Here is an 18,221-nt window from a genome sequence, read left to right as displayed (position 1 = left end):
ACGAAGCCACTCCTTCGTTGCCCTGGCGGTGTGTTTGGGATCATGGTCATGCTGAAAGACCCAGCCACGCTTCATCTTCAGTGCCCTTGCTGATGGAAGGAGGTTTTCACTCAAAATCTCACGATACATGGCCCCATTCATTCTTTCCTTTACACGGATCAGTCGTCCTGGTCCCTTTGCAGAAAAACAGCCCCAAAGCATGATGTGTCCACCCCCATGCTTCACAGTAGGTATGGTGTTCTTTGGATGCAACTCTGCATTCTTTCTCCTCCAAACACGACGAGTTGAGTTTTTACCAAAAAGTTCTATTTTGGTTTCATCTGACCATATGACATTCTCCCAATCCTCTTCTGGATCATCCAAATGCCCTCTAGCAAACTTCAGACGGGCCTGGACATGTACTGGCTTAAGCAGGGGGACACGTGTGGAACTGCAGGATTTAAGTCCCTGGCGGCGTAGTGTGTTACTGATGGTAGCCTCTGTTACTTTGGTCCCAGCTCTCTGCAGGTCATTCACTAGGTCCCCCCGTGTGGTTCTGGGATTTTTGCTCACCGTTTTTGTGATCATTTTGACCCCACGGGGTGAGATCTTGCGTGGAGCCCCAGATGGAGGGAGATTAGCAGTGGTCTTGTATGTCTTCCATTTTCTAATAATTGCTCCCACAGTTGATTTCTTCACACCAAGCTGCTTACCTATTGCAGATTCAGTTTTCCCAGCCTGGTGCAGGTCTACAATTTTGTCTCTGGTCTCCTTTGACAGCTCTTTGGTCTTGGCCATAGTGGAGTTTGGAGTATGACTGTTTGAGGTTGTGGACAGGTGTCTTTTATACTGATAACGAGTTCAAAAAGGTGCCATTAATACAGGTAACGGGTGGAGGACAGAGGAGCCTCTTAAAGAAGAAGTTACAGGTCTGTGAGAGCCAGAAATCTTGCTTGTTTGTAGGTGACCAAATACTTATTTTACCGAAGAATTTACCAATTAATTCTTTAAAAATCCTACAATGTGATTTCCTGGATTTTTTTTTCTCATCCTGTCTCTCATAGTTGAAGTGTACCTATGATAAAAATTACAGGCATCTCTCATCTTTTTAAATGGGAGAACTTGCACAATTGGTGGCTGACTAAATACTTTTTTGCCCCACTATATATATATATATATATATATATATATATATATATATATATATATATATAGTGAGGGCTTGCTCCTGGGGTGATTTCAGTTCAACCTTTTCCTGACAAAAACATGAATGCACACTTGGTGTCTCACCTTCTACAATTTCCTCAGAGTCATCGAGGAAGAATTCGCTGAGTGGTGGTCTCTTCGGCCGTTTGAGTGTGTTCAACAGCTGCTGGATCTTAGTGGACACTCTGCTGTTGACAGGCACGCCTGCACAAACACCAAGACAACAGCCACTGTCACAAACAGATGCAAACAATCAACCAAAGCAACACAAGCACACACCCACACATGCAATTCTATTGTAACACAAATGCTAATCTAATATATCGCACACTCTCACACAGGCAGAACCATCAGCACCAGCACGCAGTCAGGCTCAGAATCAGCAGCAGGAAGGAGTCGAGGGAAATTGGTAGGACACAGATTAGACAATCTTTAGGAATATCACCTATATACAAGGAGTCTATGTCTAGGCCTAAGACACGAGACAAACAGAGACAGAGAGACAGACACCAGGCTGGAAAGCAAGCTGATTCGGGGCTCTTCAGCATCCCACCCTTTCCCCGATTTTGTTTATATTACCTTTTCTTTTTCCTTTTTTAAATGAAAGTCAAGACAGGGACAGGATTAATGGACCCAAAAGAAAGAACACAGATATCTGGGATTAGCAGCGTTCACCACACAGTGGAATGAGGATATGTTGAAGATGATTCTGGGTGAAAAGGGCCTGATCGATTATTGATTTGAAGGCACTCCAATCAGCTTTGTCACTGCAATGCTGTGAGCCATACGGTCAATGCACAACAGATAACGTCACTCAGCTGCCATGATTAGCACGTGCAAATGGTTTGACCTCACAATCGCAAGATCGATCATCAGATGACAGATATCAAATTCAACACATTTCAGGGATTAGAAAACTACTGTGATATTTTCTATGCAAATTACAGGGAATGCTACAAACATTCAAACCACAGGTGGGTATTTATAAACATCTTGTCTCGTGTGAGTCTACCGTCGGCAGTATCCATCATGCTGGAGCGGCTCTGCCCGCGGCTCATGCCTCTGACAGCTGGAGGCAGGTCCACCCTGGACCCTCTCTCCTGGGGAGTGGAGGATGTCACATCCGGGGGGACGCTGTTTTCTGGAGAAGAAGAAGGAGGAGGAGGTCAAACATGGAAACAGCAGCCAACTGCCACTGCTGTGTGTCCTGTTACATTAAAGGTGTATTAATGAGCTGTCTGGTACCTATGCGTGTGTGGGCCAGTACATCGGCCAACAAGGAAGCAGCAAGTTGGGGTTGGGGCTGGGGCTGGGCCTGGGTCTTGGGCTCTCCATGGGAGAGGGTGGAGGACGCAGATGAGGAGGTGGAGGAGCTTTGGACGGAGCGGTTGATCCAGTAATCGGGGCTCTGCAGGCTCTGGGCTAGCACTGCACTGAGAGCTGCCTTTCTGCGCAGTGAGCCCTCATCCTCTGATGCAGAGGATGTGTCTGATGGAGAGAGAACATCATGAATATTTAGATGGTTTTCTTTACAGTATTTGACCCCAAATGATGCAGCTATAATGTGGCTTGCCATCTTTCTTCAAAAGGTGGAGTCAGCTACAGAGCAGCACAGGCTGGGATACAGGCTACAGCCACAAAGAAAGGATCACTAAGCAACATTTATTCTCTGTGAATATTAACACGCATGACAACGTATATCAGACTGGAAAACAGGAAGCAGGTTACCCTAATGCTGCTACACTTAGAGACAGGGACTTTCGCAAATTGCTCAAATAAAAGATTCCCTCCTGGACATGAAGGAAGGAGTAGATTTATAAAATGGATTTAACAGCTTAAAATCCCCACAGAAAACTAGGCATAAACTTATTAAATCTTGTGTTTAAAAAAAAAACATATCAGTATGGATTTAGCCAAAGTGTGTTGATCCAGAGACCCTCTGATGGGAGTAAATACTCCCCACAGAGTGAGAAACTAGGTTGTACCTGGAGGTGTGCAGTTCTCTATGGGAGACTGGACAAAGGCTGAGCGTCTCTTGGTCGGCATTGGCAGCGCCATCTTCTCCTCTTTGTGTTTGGCCAGGGCTGCCTGCACAGCCTCCGTGTGGATGTCTACATAAACAGTCGAGAGAGAAACAAGTGAAGTATTCAGAATTAGATTAATAAAATATAGAGGGCTGCCATGCTTGGTAAGGCTGGATGGTGCTTAATGACTGTGTGTAATTAATCTGTGTACCTGATCTGTAGCGGTCATCCCTGGCCCCCCCATTGCGGTGTGTGCGGTGGTGTCTGGCGGCTGAAGATGTGGAGGGGCCCGGGGCCTCGGGGCTAGGGCTGGGGTCGGCACTGTGGCCTGGGGAAAGTTGAACATCTGGCAGAGACAGATCTGCAGAACAGAAGCGGGCAACATTAATAAACAACATGAGACTTCGGAGAGTCTTGCTTTACATAATGCCATTACAGTTACATGTAGGCATTAATATTATATCATGCTCTCTAAATTTAGCCTGCCTACAGAGCCTCTGAGCATGGAGTGAATTAGGGACATGTGCCTGACTGATGTGACTTGTACTGTTAACGCAGTACCTAAAACTAGGCTAGATTAAGCTAAATATATTTTTAGTAAACTCCTCCCAGAGTCCCTGTTCAGATGATGGTTCAGAGGGATACGGAGGCCCAATGGGACGAGTGCGGGAGCAGGAGGTGACCTCTGGAGTTTCAAACCAGCTTTGACATTCAGGGCAAGCTGCCCGTTACAAAGCAGAACCCTCTAACAACCATTGGAATGTAATTTAAGTACTAAATATAGAAATGATCCATATGAGATTTAGAGTCCTGCAGTGCTTTTCAATTCTCTGTGAATAATCACGTCATGTATCATGTGGTAGCGCAAGTCCAAACAGGCCAAGGTTAAACTAGGTTGAAAGGAAGTGTTCCTCTCTTTTTCTAAAAATGAGTTTACAGTGACTCCTCGGGAAGGATTTCTTCATGTCAATGCTAATGTGGTGCAATTCTTTCCTGAGGAAACACCACACCCTCATGTGAGTCAGCTGACCAAGAAAACTGAGCAGATCATCTTACCAGTGAGAACAGAGGTGACTGTAGTACAGCCGAACTCTGCTACTCCCCTACTTCTGATAGTAAGGGGACACAGGTTTAAACTAATTGTGTTCACAGGTTCACCTCATTCTGTGGCTTTGTTCTGGAGATGTTCTACAGCTGTGCAGATATAAGAGAAGTGGTTACTCTATGCTTTGTTAGCATTTGTGCGATTTACACGTTGGCCACTAGAGTGCCACAGAAAGCAAGAAATTCACGTTGACACACTGGACAAAGAGAATTACAGTCACACTGGACACTCAGTGAAGCTACTCTTTATTGAGCTGAACAAATAAAAACAGTTTTATTGTTAGTTCTCTATACAAATGGTGAAGAAGAATCTTTAAGTAGATGAAACATCTATCATAATAAAGTCAGGATTTGATGAGTTTATTCTGAATAAATTACCTAAAGTTTCCCCAAGCCAGAGTGACTAGCACCAAAACATTGGAAGAGGAGCTAACAATTCCAGAGGAGAGAAAGAAAGAAAGAAAGAAAGAAAGAAAGAAAGAAAGAAAGAAGTTAAATCAGGAAAAGCAGAAGAAGAGTTTGTCTTACTTGGCAGGTGTTGGATGTAGGAGGCCAGCAGCTTGGCTTTCTTCTTCTCATATCCCTTCTGCGTGATGTCACCTAGAAGAGGGGACAGCGACACCACACCGTTATGTTAGACTTAATTACCACACACACACACCCACACACACACGAGCCAGATGTAGTACAGACAACTCTCCTCTGACACACACAGCCTCTGCTTCAGCTAATAAATTGCAAGGGGGTATAGTCATAATAATAATCCTCTTTAAAACAAATCTACTGAACTCTACATGTTGACGGCTTTACAACGAGGAGATAGCGCCATTGTTTGGCCTTACATTAGCCCCGGAGAATAAACATGACGAGTGCATAAAAGCTCCTCCAGGCTACGAAACCCAAATATGATTACAGGAACAAGCAGATAACCGAAAGCGGCAGAGAACAATGGCAAAACTGAAGGCTATCGGGAAGAAGGGATAGTAAGAGCAAAAAAAAGGAAGCCATTTCAGTGGGTTTCTCATGGGACTCAACAATTTATCTCCCCTGCCCCGTCCCTCTTTTTCCCCACTGTACACCCTTCCTCATTTGGCCTTGGACCGTCCGGACTCACACCGCTGACAACGTTTGTCAAAGAGAGACGAAGGCAAAGTCTGTTTAACTGGGACCCCCAAAACACACAGTGTGCATGCAGGGCACACCCTATCCAATTCACTCACATACACTCCCCTTGTACACACAAACATCCCAGTGCTGCAAACTCTCAGTTATTCCCCTCCGCCGTGTCCAGCGATAACATCGTCGAGAGCAATAGTGCCAAAAGACTGCTTAGCCTCAATCCCTCCTCCACACTCTGACCTGTGACAGCACGGAAACCCTCGTCCAGCCGCCTGACAGGGGGGGGAGAGAATCAGAGATAACAGGCAGGGTTGTGGGGGGTGAGGTGATAAACACATGGCAAGAGTCACTGGCAGAAGTGAGTGGCCGGTGTGTGTTTGTGTGTGTATGAAACAACAACGGAAAGAAAATGAGGAGGGAGAGGGAGAGGGAGAGGGAGAGGGAGAGAGAGAGAGAGAGAGAGAGAGAGAGAGAGAGATCAGGGGAGTTCAGCAGCAGATTGGAGGGGAGGTGGGCTGGATAAGCCGACACTGGGTGGGGAGTCCCGTGTGTGTGACTCAGTTTGTGTGTGTGTTTAAGCTTTCACACAGTCCGCTGTTATCCCAGAAAAACAACTGAATTAAGAGGAAAAGCCCCCATAAGGGTTGAGTCTGTAGTTTGGAAGTATTGGGAGTTTTGCAGACTTTTATTCCCGACTCTTGCAGGGAACGTGAGGTTTCACTACACAGGGGGGGGGGGGGACAAAGTCAGAGGGTTTCAGAGGGAGTGAGTGTGTGATTGAGTGTGGAGTGCTTTGTCACTCTCTTTAAGGGGGGGGGGGGGGGGTGTGCAGCAGTGACTTCATGCCTGGGTGCACACACTGGCCTGAAACAGACTATTGATGAGAAACACAGCAGTAAATGTGTTACAGTCGCTCTCCTCTGTTTCTCTTTTTGTTTGGAACGACACCTGTGAAAGAATATAACACAGTACTCAAGTACTGCACCTGTGTACAATTTTGAGGTATACGTACTTCACACGAGTATTCACATTGTATGGATCAATATACTTCCTAATATTGACATTTTTGCTTCAATATGTTTAGTTTTCACTGTGGATTTGGAGACGAATAAACCCATAAAGAGAAAGTCGCTTGAGTCTGCTTTTGCAGATTCAAGATAATATAAAATAGAAATAAAAAACGAATCATTTATGATGTTACTTAATAATAAAGGTCAAGCAACACAGCAGTATGTAAGCAATTGAAATTAGATCCACCTTTACCAGCTGCTAAAGTAAATGAATTCACCTTTATATCGAGATGATGCGGCTTACTTTTGGACATGTAAATATATTTTCATGCTTCAAATATTGTACTTTTAATTGGGATTAAGTGAAGATTTTGATTGGCGGACTTTTACTTGTAGAGTATTTCTACACTTCTATTGTTACTTTGTCTAAAGCCAAAGATCTGAGTGCAGTTTCTACGTGTGGACGCTACAGACTAGTTTATGTGGAGATAAACACTCAGACACACACAGACACACAGACAATCAGCAGCTAATTGATTGTCGTGGACTGGAACGTCATTGTTGTTGGAGACAGGGTTCTGTCCGGCCCAGTGCTGGTGTCCAAGCGGTGCCCGCAGGGAGGAAGGGAGGCACGGAAAGATGGAGGGTCATTACCACAGACAGAGGAGGGTCTGTGTTAGGGTGAAGGCAAAACAACAGGCGAGGACTGGCACGACCGCAGTGGCTCTGCGGCCGTCAGCGGGCAGAGACAGCGAGGGCTCTGGGCTGAGAGAGAGCAGCTGCTCTAAAACAGAGGGCAAGCTGTGTGTTTGGAGAGCAAGAATGTGGTGTTTTGAGTGCGAGCATGAGCAAAACAGTACAGTGACTGAGTGTGTGCGTGTAATCTGAGGTCGGGGGACAGGATATTAGCGTTACCCCACCCTGTGTGTGCGCTGCCAAAAACCGTCTCCCTGTGTCTGTCTAGAGAAAGAGGAATGCGCTGATTGGAGAACACGGTGCTAGCAGCAAGGGCCAACTGGCCAGGAGAGCGAGCCCATTGGCCAAAAACTCCCCTGAGGTGCAGGAAGCAAATGTATGTATGTGTGTGTGTGTGTGTGTGTGTGTGTACAGCTGGTGCAGGTTAAGGGGAGCTACAGTATGCTGACAGGAGCAGAGCTGCATTACAGGCCGTCTCTGTCAGATGTGTGTCAGTGTGTCAAACCAGGGTCTGTTGTTTTGCTGTCCATGCATATGACGGACATGTTCACCCCAGTGGAGACAGGTTTCCATGCGGTGTAATGAGATGAGCCTCCTGGTTTACACACAATATATATCAATTTCAAAACAAAACACCTTGTGAAAATATTAGAAATTCAACCACAGATCCCTGAGAGGATTCGCAAATACCTTCTGTCAGTTAAATAAAGGTAATTTGCGTACTTGGCCATCTGCACAGGATAAAGATCACAGAAGTCGTTGGTGCTAATAGGGCTTTAGGCGTATGAATCCAGCGACAAAGTTCATCTACTTTCTTTAAGCGATAGTCGTAATCCTCCCTCCTGTCATCCAGGGGTTTACAGGGGGTCTGTCTGTACGTGAAGCTTACAGTGACCTGCTGACTCTTCCTTTAAACTGCTGCTGTTGACCTCTGACCTCAGGTCGAGTCAGAAGGAGGGCTGATCCTCTGGAAGCTGACAGCGAAGGGTCACAGAGGGGATATACACACACATAAACAGCATTCCCAGTTAAACCAATAATGACAGCGAGCCACGTTCTGACACAAAGGGATCTTACAGGAGAAGGTGAGAACCACTCAAGTTTTTAATCTGCTCTGGCACAAGAGAGCCTCAACTCAGTGTGAACTGCATTATTTCATTTTTAGTTGTTCTGTTTATGGTATGCACAAACTAAATGTATAACAATTATTCACAAAAACTCTCTCAGTAATCACACCATACCAGAAAAGGAGCAGAGAGCAGAAAATAATCTTACATTACCATCCCCTTTTTTTAAATAAAAAATAAATCAATCCAAGAAAAATATGAGCAGACCAGAGGCATGAGTAAAGGGCACTTCATATCTTGATAGTCGTTTGCATGGCTTTTTTCCAAGCTGTTGAATGGTCTGATTGATCGACTGCATCTGAATCACTTTAAATGTGATTTTCAGGGTCATTATTAACAATGGACTTGATAATTGGCCTCCTCAAACGAACCTTAAAAGTAGCACTAATGCCACTTTAATGGTGGATAAACGATGAGTAATAAACGCAGCGCAGTCAGAGAGCGCTGGGAATGAAACGCTAAGGGTGTGATTATAAGCACGTGCTGCGTGGGGACAAATCCTCACCTGAAACCTTATGCAAGACTCCAGGTCAATAGGGAAAATTATTATTCGAGTTAAAGGATTATTTTCCTGTTTGTGTTGGTTATCTCAACACGTAGTTTAATTCTGCCACACTCTTAGACTTAAACGTCTATATGAAACTCCAACAACAAAGCCGGCGTGCTCTGCGGCTAATCCTCCGCCCAGAGAACCACCTGCTGCTGCAACTTTTACACAGTGACGTTTCTTTTGCTCAATTGATATTACTTGGCTGGTGAAGAACACTTTCAATTAGGAAAATGCTCCTCTACCTGAAAAGGCCCAATGAAGCACTTTTAGAGCCAACGTTTTCCATCTGGTTTGTGGTCAGATCACTTTTCCTTAATGAAAATCCCTCTGGCAATTTGACAAAGTGTGAGTGCCTTTAGTTGTATTTGAAGTATAGAGAAAGGATCCTGGGTAAAAACATGTTCCTGCCAGCTATTCAGGGCCCAGATGCTGAAAAGATCTCAATAACAGTCAGGCTAATGTTTCCTCGGATATACTTTGTTTATACTCTACAAGCCAGGAGTATCGAAAAGGCTTACGGTCAAGGCGTTGTCTGTTGCTGTATCCTCCAAAAAGGCAGGTGGGGGACAAAAAAACATTGAATCAAGAAGTAATTTATTTACATATATATATATTTATATCATAAAAAAGGGACAGTTTTCGAGGGAGAATAAATGTGTTGTAATGATCAGGGGTTAAAAGTTCAATTACCCGTAAACAATTAGACTTGCCTGACAACATTTTTATTTAAAATGTAGATTTAAAGATCTCCGCTTTCTGAAGCATAACAAAAAAACAAATGTGCAGTCTGTTCCCGAGACGTTTTTAATAGTGAAAGTTAATTCCACGTCTCAATTCAAGTACTCTTGTACTCTTGTGGCAGTCTTTTCTGAAACGCGAGCGGAGTAATGTTCCAAATCTTCAGCGCTGCGCCACAAGAGCCTCAAAAACCTGCGAAGTCTTGCTGTTTACACACGATACGTTATGACGTAATTGTTGCCTCGCGCCGGGAACACTGCGGCGAGCCCTGACCGCGCTTTAGTCAGAAGTGAGCTAACAGTCGACACCAGCAGACAGAAGCACCGGGCTCAACACACACCGGAACAATCAGATGCGTCCGTGTGATGGCGAGTCATGGCTTGAGAAAACAGCTGATTAACCTCCCAACCCACCGATACACACACACACACACACACACACACACACACACACACACACACACACACACACACACACACACACACACACACACACACACACACACACACACACACACACACACACACACACACACACACACACACACACACACACACACACACACACACACACACACACACACACACACACACACACACACACACACACACACACACACACACACATACCCCAAAGATCATGTATGGACAAAAGACATTGAGTCACTCTACGGAGGATGTGGCAACAGCAGTGATCTCTCTTCTCATTAACTATGGTTTGTCTCGTTCTCTGTTGATGCTGTAAACACATCGATACTTTTTGTACAGACCACTGCCATCCCCTCACACACACACACACACACACACACACACACCCCCCCCCCCCCCCCCCCCCCACTGGTAGAGCCCTGTAATTACTGTGGGCAGATTAGCCTAGTGACATCCAGCTCTGGGAGGAAGCAACATGTAAGTTTCTTTCAGCCACAGTTTCCTCTTGCCAAACAGTTTCAGTTCCTCTGTGCATGCAGGTTACTGACAAACACATGACTGTTTAGAAACACACACACACACACGAGGCAATGAGCTAAACTACCTAGATAACACCAAAAAAGGTAGTGAATAAAACCGTTTCTTTCACACTGAGTCATCAAGCGTCAACATTTTTGGCTTTACCCTAATCTGTAATCTGAGATTACATCTAACAGAACAGATTACATCGCTCCGTCTGGACATTTGTGTAAACCTGTTAAAATAGACAGAAAAAATGTCCCAATCGAAGGGTAGGACGATCTTCAAGCCCGGTGAGGTCATTTTTAGGCTTCTAGCCAGCGATTGATCTGCACAGAGACGTCTTTGTTTATCAGTGGATTGTTGTCGGTTTTAAAGAGAGGCAAACATGCAACACTGTTATAACTCACGCTCACGAGAAATAAACAACAAAAGAAAGCCAGTCTCCCATCGGGTCTTGGTGAGCAGATGACATCGATGACGGAAACACACAGAGCACAACCACAAACACTCACACAAGCAGCCACAGTTTGCACATTGACATGTAAATGCACACATAAGGGCCGCGAGAGGAACTATCGTCACCCTCAGGATCTTATTTATAGAGCAGAAACACAAAAACAACAGGCGGATTGTGCCGAGAACATGGGTAAATAACACTCAGCAGGAAATGCAAATGAAAGAGCCTGACACTAAGACTATGTATTGGCACCTGGCCGTTAGTCAAAGGAGATGTAAGAAGCTGATTTGCATAGTTCATGCTCTATAATCAAAGCAGTACATTGCCTTAGTCTGTTATACTTTCATTTTATACTAAAGCTGAAACAATTAGTCATTTATTAAAGTTGATTGATTTAAATAACAGCCAGGGAAAATAAATGGCAACTATTCTGATCATCATTTAGGTCATTTAAATATGCTGCTTATCTGTGTGCCATGTGAAAGTCAATAAATACCTTATTCAAGAAAGCATCTAGATCAAATCAACTTCAGGAAACTGACATTCATTTTATAGACTTACAATTATTGAATATTATATATTGAAACTGTTCATATTCTTTTGTACTCTAATGCTGGTTTATTCTATTCTATTTTGAGATTTCTACTTTTATTTCTAATCATGTGCAATGCCTTGTTTTGTTTTATACTGTGGGATCAATAAAGTACCTCTTATCTTATTTTTTGAATATTAGAGATGAGAATAAGCAGCCAATTCATTAAAAAAGAAAATCATCCTTAGCTGCAGACCTGCCTAAAAACTCCCTTACAGAACCATATCATAAATAAATACAGAGAATCTATAGACTTTTTTTTACAAACTGGTGCTTATGGATAGATATCATTTTCCTTATGGAGCATAACAGGACTGATCAGTTTTGGGTTGGTTTAAGTATAACAACAACCCCCAGAAAACTGAATAACACCCTTAGGACTATGGAAAAATCTTTTTTTCTCAGTGTCAGCATTCTGAATCATAATGAGTTGAATGGGTTCCTCTCTGGTGTTCATGTCTGGGAAAAGATTGTAATATTTTAACAAAGGCCTCTTAACTCCGGGACCAACGTTTTCCACTCCAAAAAAGCAGGCCTACAATTCCTGTGGGACGCAGCCGGGCCATGTGGGGCTTTCCAGCAGACCGGGGGGTGGGAGAGATGACGTGATCTCTGGATGGACGAGGAAAACTGCCGGCCAGCTGAGAAAAAGGCGGGGGAGTGTCATCCCTTCCTAGAGAATCTCCATTCAGACACGTTTGTATTTGGCTGTTAAAGTGTGGAGCCGCAGGTCTTCACAGTAAACTGAACTGTAGATCAGGACTGAGCAGAGCTGGGCAAAGTCAGTTTAGATATCATTCTAAACTCTAGCTTACAATCTAAATCATTCAATAAGAACCAATAGCAGGCCAATGAATACCAACTAAGGCTACTGAATGTGATGAGGTAAAGAGGGAAAATGTACCTAAAATAAGATTTCACGTAAGATTTGGATTATTCCAGTCTCAAGATGAAAGTGCTTGAATAAGCTAGTAGGCAGTATGTTTAATTCAAATTTTAAAGATACAAAATTATAGATTTAAAGGGGCCACGATGAATATAAGGGATCAGTTATTTTTCAGCAGAACACCTGATGAGACTGGCAGTGGTGGTCCCAGTTGATTCCCCTTTACCATTCAGTCTGACAGTGCTGAGGAAAAACAACTCGTTTTCTCTAGAAATTATGTCAGATTATGTAGCTTTTTCTGCATGTAAACGGTCTGCAAAGTCACAAACCCTCAAAGTATACGCTGTAGCGAGTAAAACTCTACAGCAGGAAAGACGTGTCTACGCTGCCCTCAAACGCCTCGTTGTAGATTTTTCCTTTTCCATTTTTTTCTTCCGGGGGTTATTGACGTCACTAAATCTGGAGACCAATCTGCAAGTTGGCACGCCCATAGCTATAGACCAATAGGCACACCCTCTGCCAACCGACCATTTACTGTTGGAAGGCTGAAATGTCAAGGAAGTACAGTGCCCTGAAATGTGAGGGGAAATGTCATCTGTTTGCCTTACCGAAGGCAGTACCACGAAAGAGTCAGTGTTTGAAATTTATTTTTAACACTGTTCCTTCAACGGTTCAAAGTACTGTACTGTGTGCCCGGCATTTCATGGACGACAGCTTCAAAAACCTTGCACAGGTTGATAACGATATGCAAAGCGTGCAGTACTGAAGGACGAGGCTGTTCCTACTTTGTTTCATTTCTAACATTACACCTGAAATGTAAGAGCGATACAAAATAGAAACGTTCCACTGTGAAACCGCCTGCTCCAGTCTACTTTGTGACGGTGGATCAGGTCCATCACGTTGGTCTGTGTCATTTTCAGGATCGGACTCCGGTTCAAACATATATGGCTGTACCAGCGTCATTGTGACACATAGACTGATGCTCAGCTGTAACGGGAAGGCTGGGAAAGCACTCTGTTAGACAGGGGCAGAGCCTCTCAGTTTGTTGACCAATCAGAACAGAGTGGACCAATCAGAGCACACTGGGCTCATAGGGAGGGGGGGGCAGGAGCTCCGACAAGGCGTTAGGACAGAAAGTGAATAGAGATACTATACAGAGATGCTGTAAGAGAAAACCAATGTGATTTTGGAACATTGAACAATGTAAATCTATTTTAGTACACCTCAACAATGGAATTATGATCAGTAAAAACGGCCACAATATGGAGCCTTTAAGAGAGAAGAATAAGCAAAAAACTCAAACGTGGTCTTACTGCGATTAAAGGTGTGGAACAGCTGTGTGCTCTAGTAAACAGAAGGTAATGAGGTTAGGGTTTGACCAGCACAGAGGATGTTGGAAAGGTGTGACTATTATTAAAAAATTAAAATGAAACCATGTGGCGTTGGTGGGACCGCAGCAAGGTGGGGTTAACAGGAAACTAAAGCAAAGAAAACAAACCAACTCACAGTGCACATTATACAGATCAAAGTCAGCTGAGGCCATGCTAGCAGAAGAAAAGTTATATACAGTGGTGTGCAAAAGTGTTTGCCCCCTTATTATTTCTTATTTTCTTGCATGTTTGTCACACTTAAATGTTTCAGATCATCAAACAAATTTAAATATTAGACAAAGATAAGACAAGTAAATTAGTTTGATGATCTGAAACAATTATGTGTGAGAAACATGCAAGAAAATAAGAAATCAGGAAGGGGGAAACACTTTTGCACACCACTGTAATTGTGAAAAACATACATTCAAACTCACACACATAAACATGCCTGCCAGTTTTAAATTGACTCCGATCAGGCTTTCCTGTCTGGGACAAAACCACTTCAGCTCGATTGTGTTGGCTCTACTGGGCTCAAAATAAAAAGATTATTCCCACTACGCTTTTAAAGAAACATCTATCAATCAGAGTGGAGAGTCAGCATCCTGGAGTTGTTTTTGCCAAAGAAATAAAACTAATGCTCCTTCCAAGCTTTTAAAGCATTCATATTCTGTCTGAGTGCAGAGTGGGTATTGCCCTACTTCCTCCATTACTTCTATCACACACACATTTCATATTGGCAGGGACGGCCCTCTCGAGCCAGCTGTGAGAGTCGATCGGAGTCGGGCACGGTTACAGCATGAGCAAGCCAAAAACACTCACAGACAAGGAAGTCTAGAAAACTATTATTTCATTTTTCAACTTACACTCGCCTCTTCTCTGTGCTTCTGCTTATCACACACTCATTCACTGTATGTCCCTGAACACAATAAGAGTTGTATAATCTTGTTGGTTAAAAAAACTCAGAGCGCATTACTTCAGAGAGATAAGACTGGTGAACAACTGAAGATGTTTTATTGCTGAGTCACCAAACTGACGTCAAACAGCCACGTGTGGGTTGTGAGTAACAGTAAAAGGTTAATGTAGTTTATTCTCCTGTCAGGCTGCTTTAAGCACACTGTAGCAGCACTGAGCTGTTTACCATCAGGCGTGCCAGCTGAGGTGAGAGACTAAATCCCACATTGATATCTGTTCAGATAAGCTAGCTACCCTGCCACTTACTGTCCTGGATTACCAATCACATGGAGCTAAACATGCTTAATCAATTATATCGCAGCAGTTTGAGGATTTATTAACAACCCCTTTTTATAGGTTACACTTTGCCTTGTCGTAGAGGTGTATTAATGTGATTAATAACACCTGTGCTTCTAATTAACCGTCAACCACTTCCAGGTGTCACTGAGTCATCGTTAATGGAACACCTGTGCTTAATGTCCGCTGGGAAAAAAGGCTGCCTTGTTTCAAATGAAGAAATGTTGGTTGGCTTTGTCAATCATGGCTCACTGGGACACTTGAATTACGCAGTCATCATTCGTAGTAACGCATGTGATTTTGTTGTACCATGGCAAACTGCACTGTATGAACTGACCTGTGTGAGTAGTTTAGTGGCGTCTCCTCCAGCTCATTTAATCTAACTATGAGGGCAGGGGAATCAGGTCAGTGGGTTGACTGACTTCATTCAGCTCTGTAAAGAACAGTAACAGTCATTTTGAGAAAGCTTCCTTGCCGGATTACTGCACGAGGTCAGTGTTGAAGCATCGCTGGGTAAGCAGAGTGTACGAAGCGGTGAAAGTGAGCCAGAGGTGTCCCGTGTCACTGCGGTGATGTTGTAGTTACGACATTCACACAGGGGTCAGGAGAGAGGGGCATGCCTGACCTGGGGTTCACTGAGACTGGTCCATCAACTGAAGCTGCATCTGAACTCCAAACCACTCATTCCCAACCCGTGGCGTTTTAACTGAGCTTGTCTTTGTAGCATCCTCTCCATGTCCCATCTCTAGAAGACAAATGGACCAATAACACGCTCCCTGACTCTGCCTAATTGCTTCTGGATGATGAGTTAAAAGACATTAGTGCAGAAGGAGTAGCGTTAACCAGGCAGCTGATTTCATTGAATCAATATTCTGAGCTCATACCGTGGCTGGAGAGGCCTTTAAGACCCACTCACACACCGAGGTGTTGAGGCGTACAGCTGACACTGAGCGGCCTTATTGCCTACGCTCCCCTCTGCGGACAGCTCAGGGTCCTGACCTCCCACCACCCTCTGCTCACAGTCATGACACTGCCTGTCATCACGATGGGAATCCATCGACGCGCTGGAAATGATGGCTGTGAATGTGTGGGTACAAGGTGCAACACTAGAGGAATGTGGAAAATAAAAACAATTGGGGGGGGGTAGACTGTATTAATGCCTGTAGATCTCTAAATAAATGAACCTTTGTGTCAGCAGAAACATTTCCATTCACTGAAGAGCAAGGTCACAGGGGAGTGGTGGGGAGGGGAGGTTAGCAACAAGCTACCCATCAGGACACAGGCAGGTCAGGGGTCAGAAGAAAGTCAGTGACTGAAGGAAAGATGACACACTTGACAGTGCAGCGATAAAACTGGTTTGATCCTGACAATTTAAGAGACTTAATCTAATCTAATGTAGATTTTAAACAACTACCTGCAAATCACAATTACAAACTTTCAACACAAAAAGATGCTACATCACGATGCTATCTCTCCCTGCTTGCTACATGCTAAATAATGTGCACATGATAAGTCCCAAAAGAAAGGTCAGTTGGATAATCTTAAGATATAGCTCTATTGTTTATTTATTCACAACAACAGCCGCCTGACTTGCGTGTCGTCACTGGAGCATGTAGCATGACACAAAGCTGCTGTAGGGCGAGGGACTCCCACTGACAGGCGTGTGAGAAATACTATGATGACATGCTGTCACTACTCACACTGACTTGTGGCTTACCCTTATCTCTATAAACCATCTAAACAAGTTCACAGCTAGCATTAGAACATCTAGTGTGCTGACAGAAATAGTGAAAAAACCCATCAGGGTTAAACCGCAACCAACTATTTTATAAAAAGACACATTATCAGGAAACGATGCGTGTCGAAATATTAACCCAAACGCTTCCATTAAAGACGTTAAATACAACAGTGCCTGTGAGCCATCGACTGTTAGAAGATTAACAGGTCGAAGCCCCCCCACCCCCAACATCCAATGTGTTTTCACAGCCTTTGTTTTACCTCTTTCTCTGGGGAGTTGAATTAAAGGGGTCCATGACTACAAGCCAAGCTGCAGCACAATGTGCTCTGAGGGGCCAAGAGGGGAGATACACATCAGCGTGTAGAGGGGCTTCCTGAGGACTTCTACTCAATGCTATATTCCGATAACCCTTTGGCACCGCACAAGAATTAGAAACAACTATTCAGATTCAAGGCAAAAAAGAATACAACCACCCAACGAGTCGCTGACAAAGAACGCAGGTGACCTTTTGGAAACTTTCATTGTACATTAGAGCAGGTCTGCTGGGCCCCTGAGCCGTAGTTTCCCATCAGCCCTTCCTGTGATGCAGGCCTGCCATTTCATATATAGAAAGTGACCAGCTGATGAGAAAATACCCCGTGCTCCACACACCCTCTTCAAAAGGCTGTAATGGTCAGCTGTGGTCCATCAGCTGAAGGGCCGGGTGAGAGACAGAGACAATGTGTGTGTGTGTGTGTGTGTGTGTGTGTGTGTGTGTGTGTGTGTGTGTGTGTGTGTGTGCGTGCGTGCGTGCGTGCGTGCGTGAGTGCGTGCGTGCGTGCGTGCGTGCGTGCGTGCGAGTGAGTGAGTGAGTGAGAGAGAGAGAGAGAGAGAGTCTGTGAATGACACGGAAACACCAGAGAGCAGCTCGATGGTCAGCGAGCTGGTACAAAAAACATAACTTTTTGCATTTGAAAATGACATGTTAATATCACTTCATACAAAACTGTATCTTTTAGATTCAAATATCAGAAATACCTTTAGCCTGAATCCTCAGGGAAGTGATGTTGACATTACAGATGCTCGTCTGAACTGCTCAACGACATTAAACACATTAGTGGTCGGACTTTCCTGTAAAGATGCATGTCAGATTTGTATGCCAAGGCGCGGTATAAACTCCTATTAAGTACTAACTAATGAAGTCAAATCAATAGCTTCCTGTAAGATGGGAAATCACTCTAAAAGCATCATTTATTCACCAATAATTTGACACAATTTGTAGGTGGCATAAAACCTCACAATGTACTGGTATGATGCTTTAACAATTAGCATACCTATAGCATCTTTCTCCCTGGGTCCGGCAGCCTGCTGAGAGGGGCAGCTCTCAGCAGGCTGCAGTATTTCACACTGCACCCATGGGCGTAACAGTGACCCACATGCAGCAGCCA

At 44.1% G+C, this 18,221-nt stretch overlaps 1 protein-coding gene across 1 annotated transcript in view; it reads right to left on the bottom strand.

Moving 5' to 3' along the window:
* Positions 1-18,221, bottom strand: part of dip2ba (disco-interacting protein 2 homolog Ba) — a 42,200-nt gene that overhangs the window by 17,346 nt on the left and 6,633 nt on the right. Inside the window, exons 2-7 of the mRNA XM_063880894.1 lie at positions 4,842-4,913; positions 3,421-3,570; positions 3,171-3,296; positions 2,431-2,673; positions 2,198-2,326; positions 1,270-1,389 (exon numbers count right to left, since the gene is read on the bottom strand). Coding sequence (XP_063736964.1) covers positions 1,270-1,389; positions 2,198-2,326; positions 2,431-2,673; positions 3,171-3,296; positions 3,421-3,570; positions 4,842-4,913 — 840 coding nt within the window. The remainder of the gene's footprint in view (positions 1-1,269; positions 1,390-2,197; positions 2,327-2,430; positions 2,674-3,170; positions 3,297-3,420; positions 3,571-4,841; positions 4,914-18,221) is intronic.

The sequence above is a fragment of the Eleginops maclovinus genome, chromosome 1 (assembly GCF_036324505.1).
Source record: "Eleginops maclovinus isolate JMC-PN-2008 ecotype Puerto Natales chromosome 1, JC_Emac_rtc_rv5, whole genome shotgun sequence".
Classification (NCBI taxonomy): Eukaryota; Metazoa; Chordata; class Actinopteri; order Perciformes; family Eleginopidae; genus Eleginops; species Eleginops maclovinus.
This window is presented reverse-complemented; position numbering and strand designations above follow the sequence as displayed.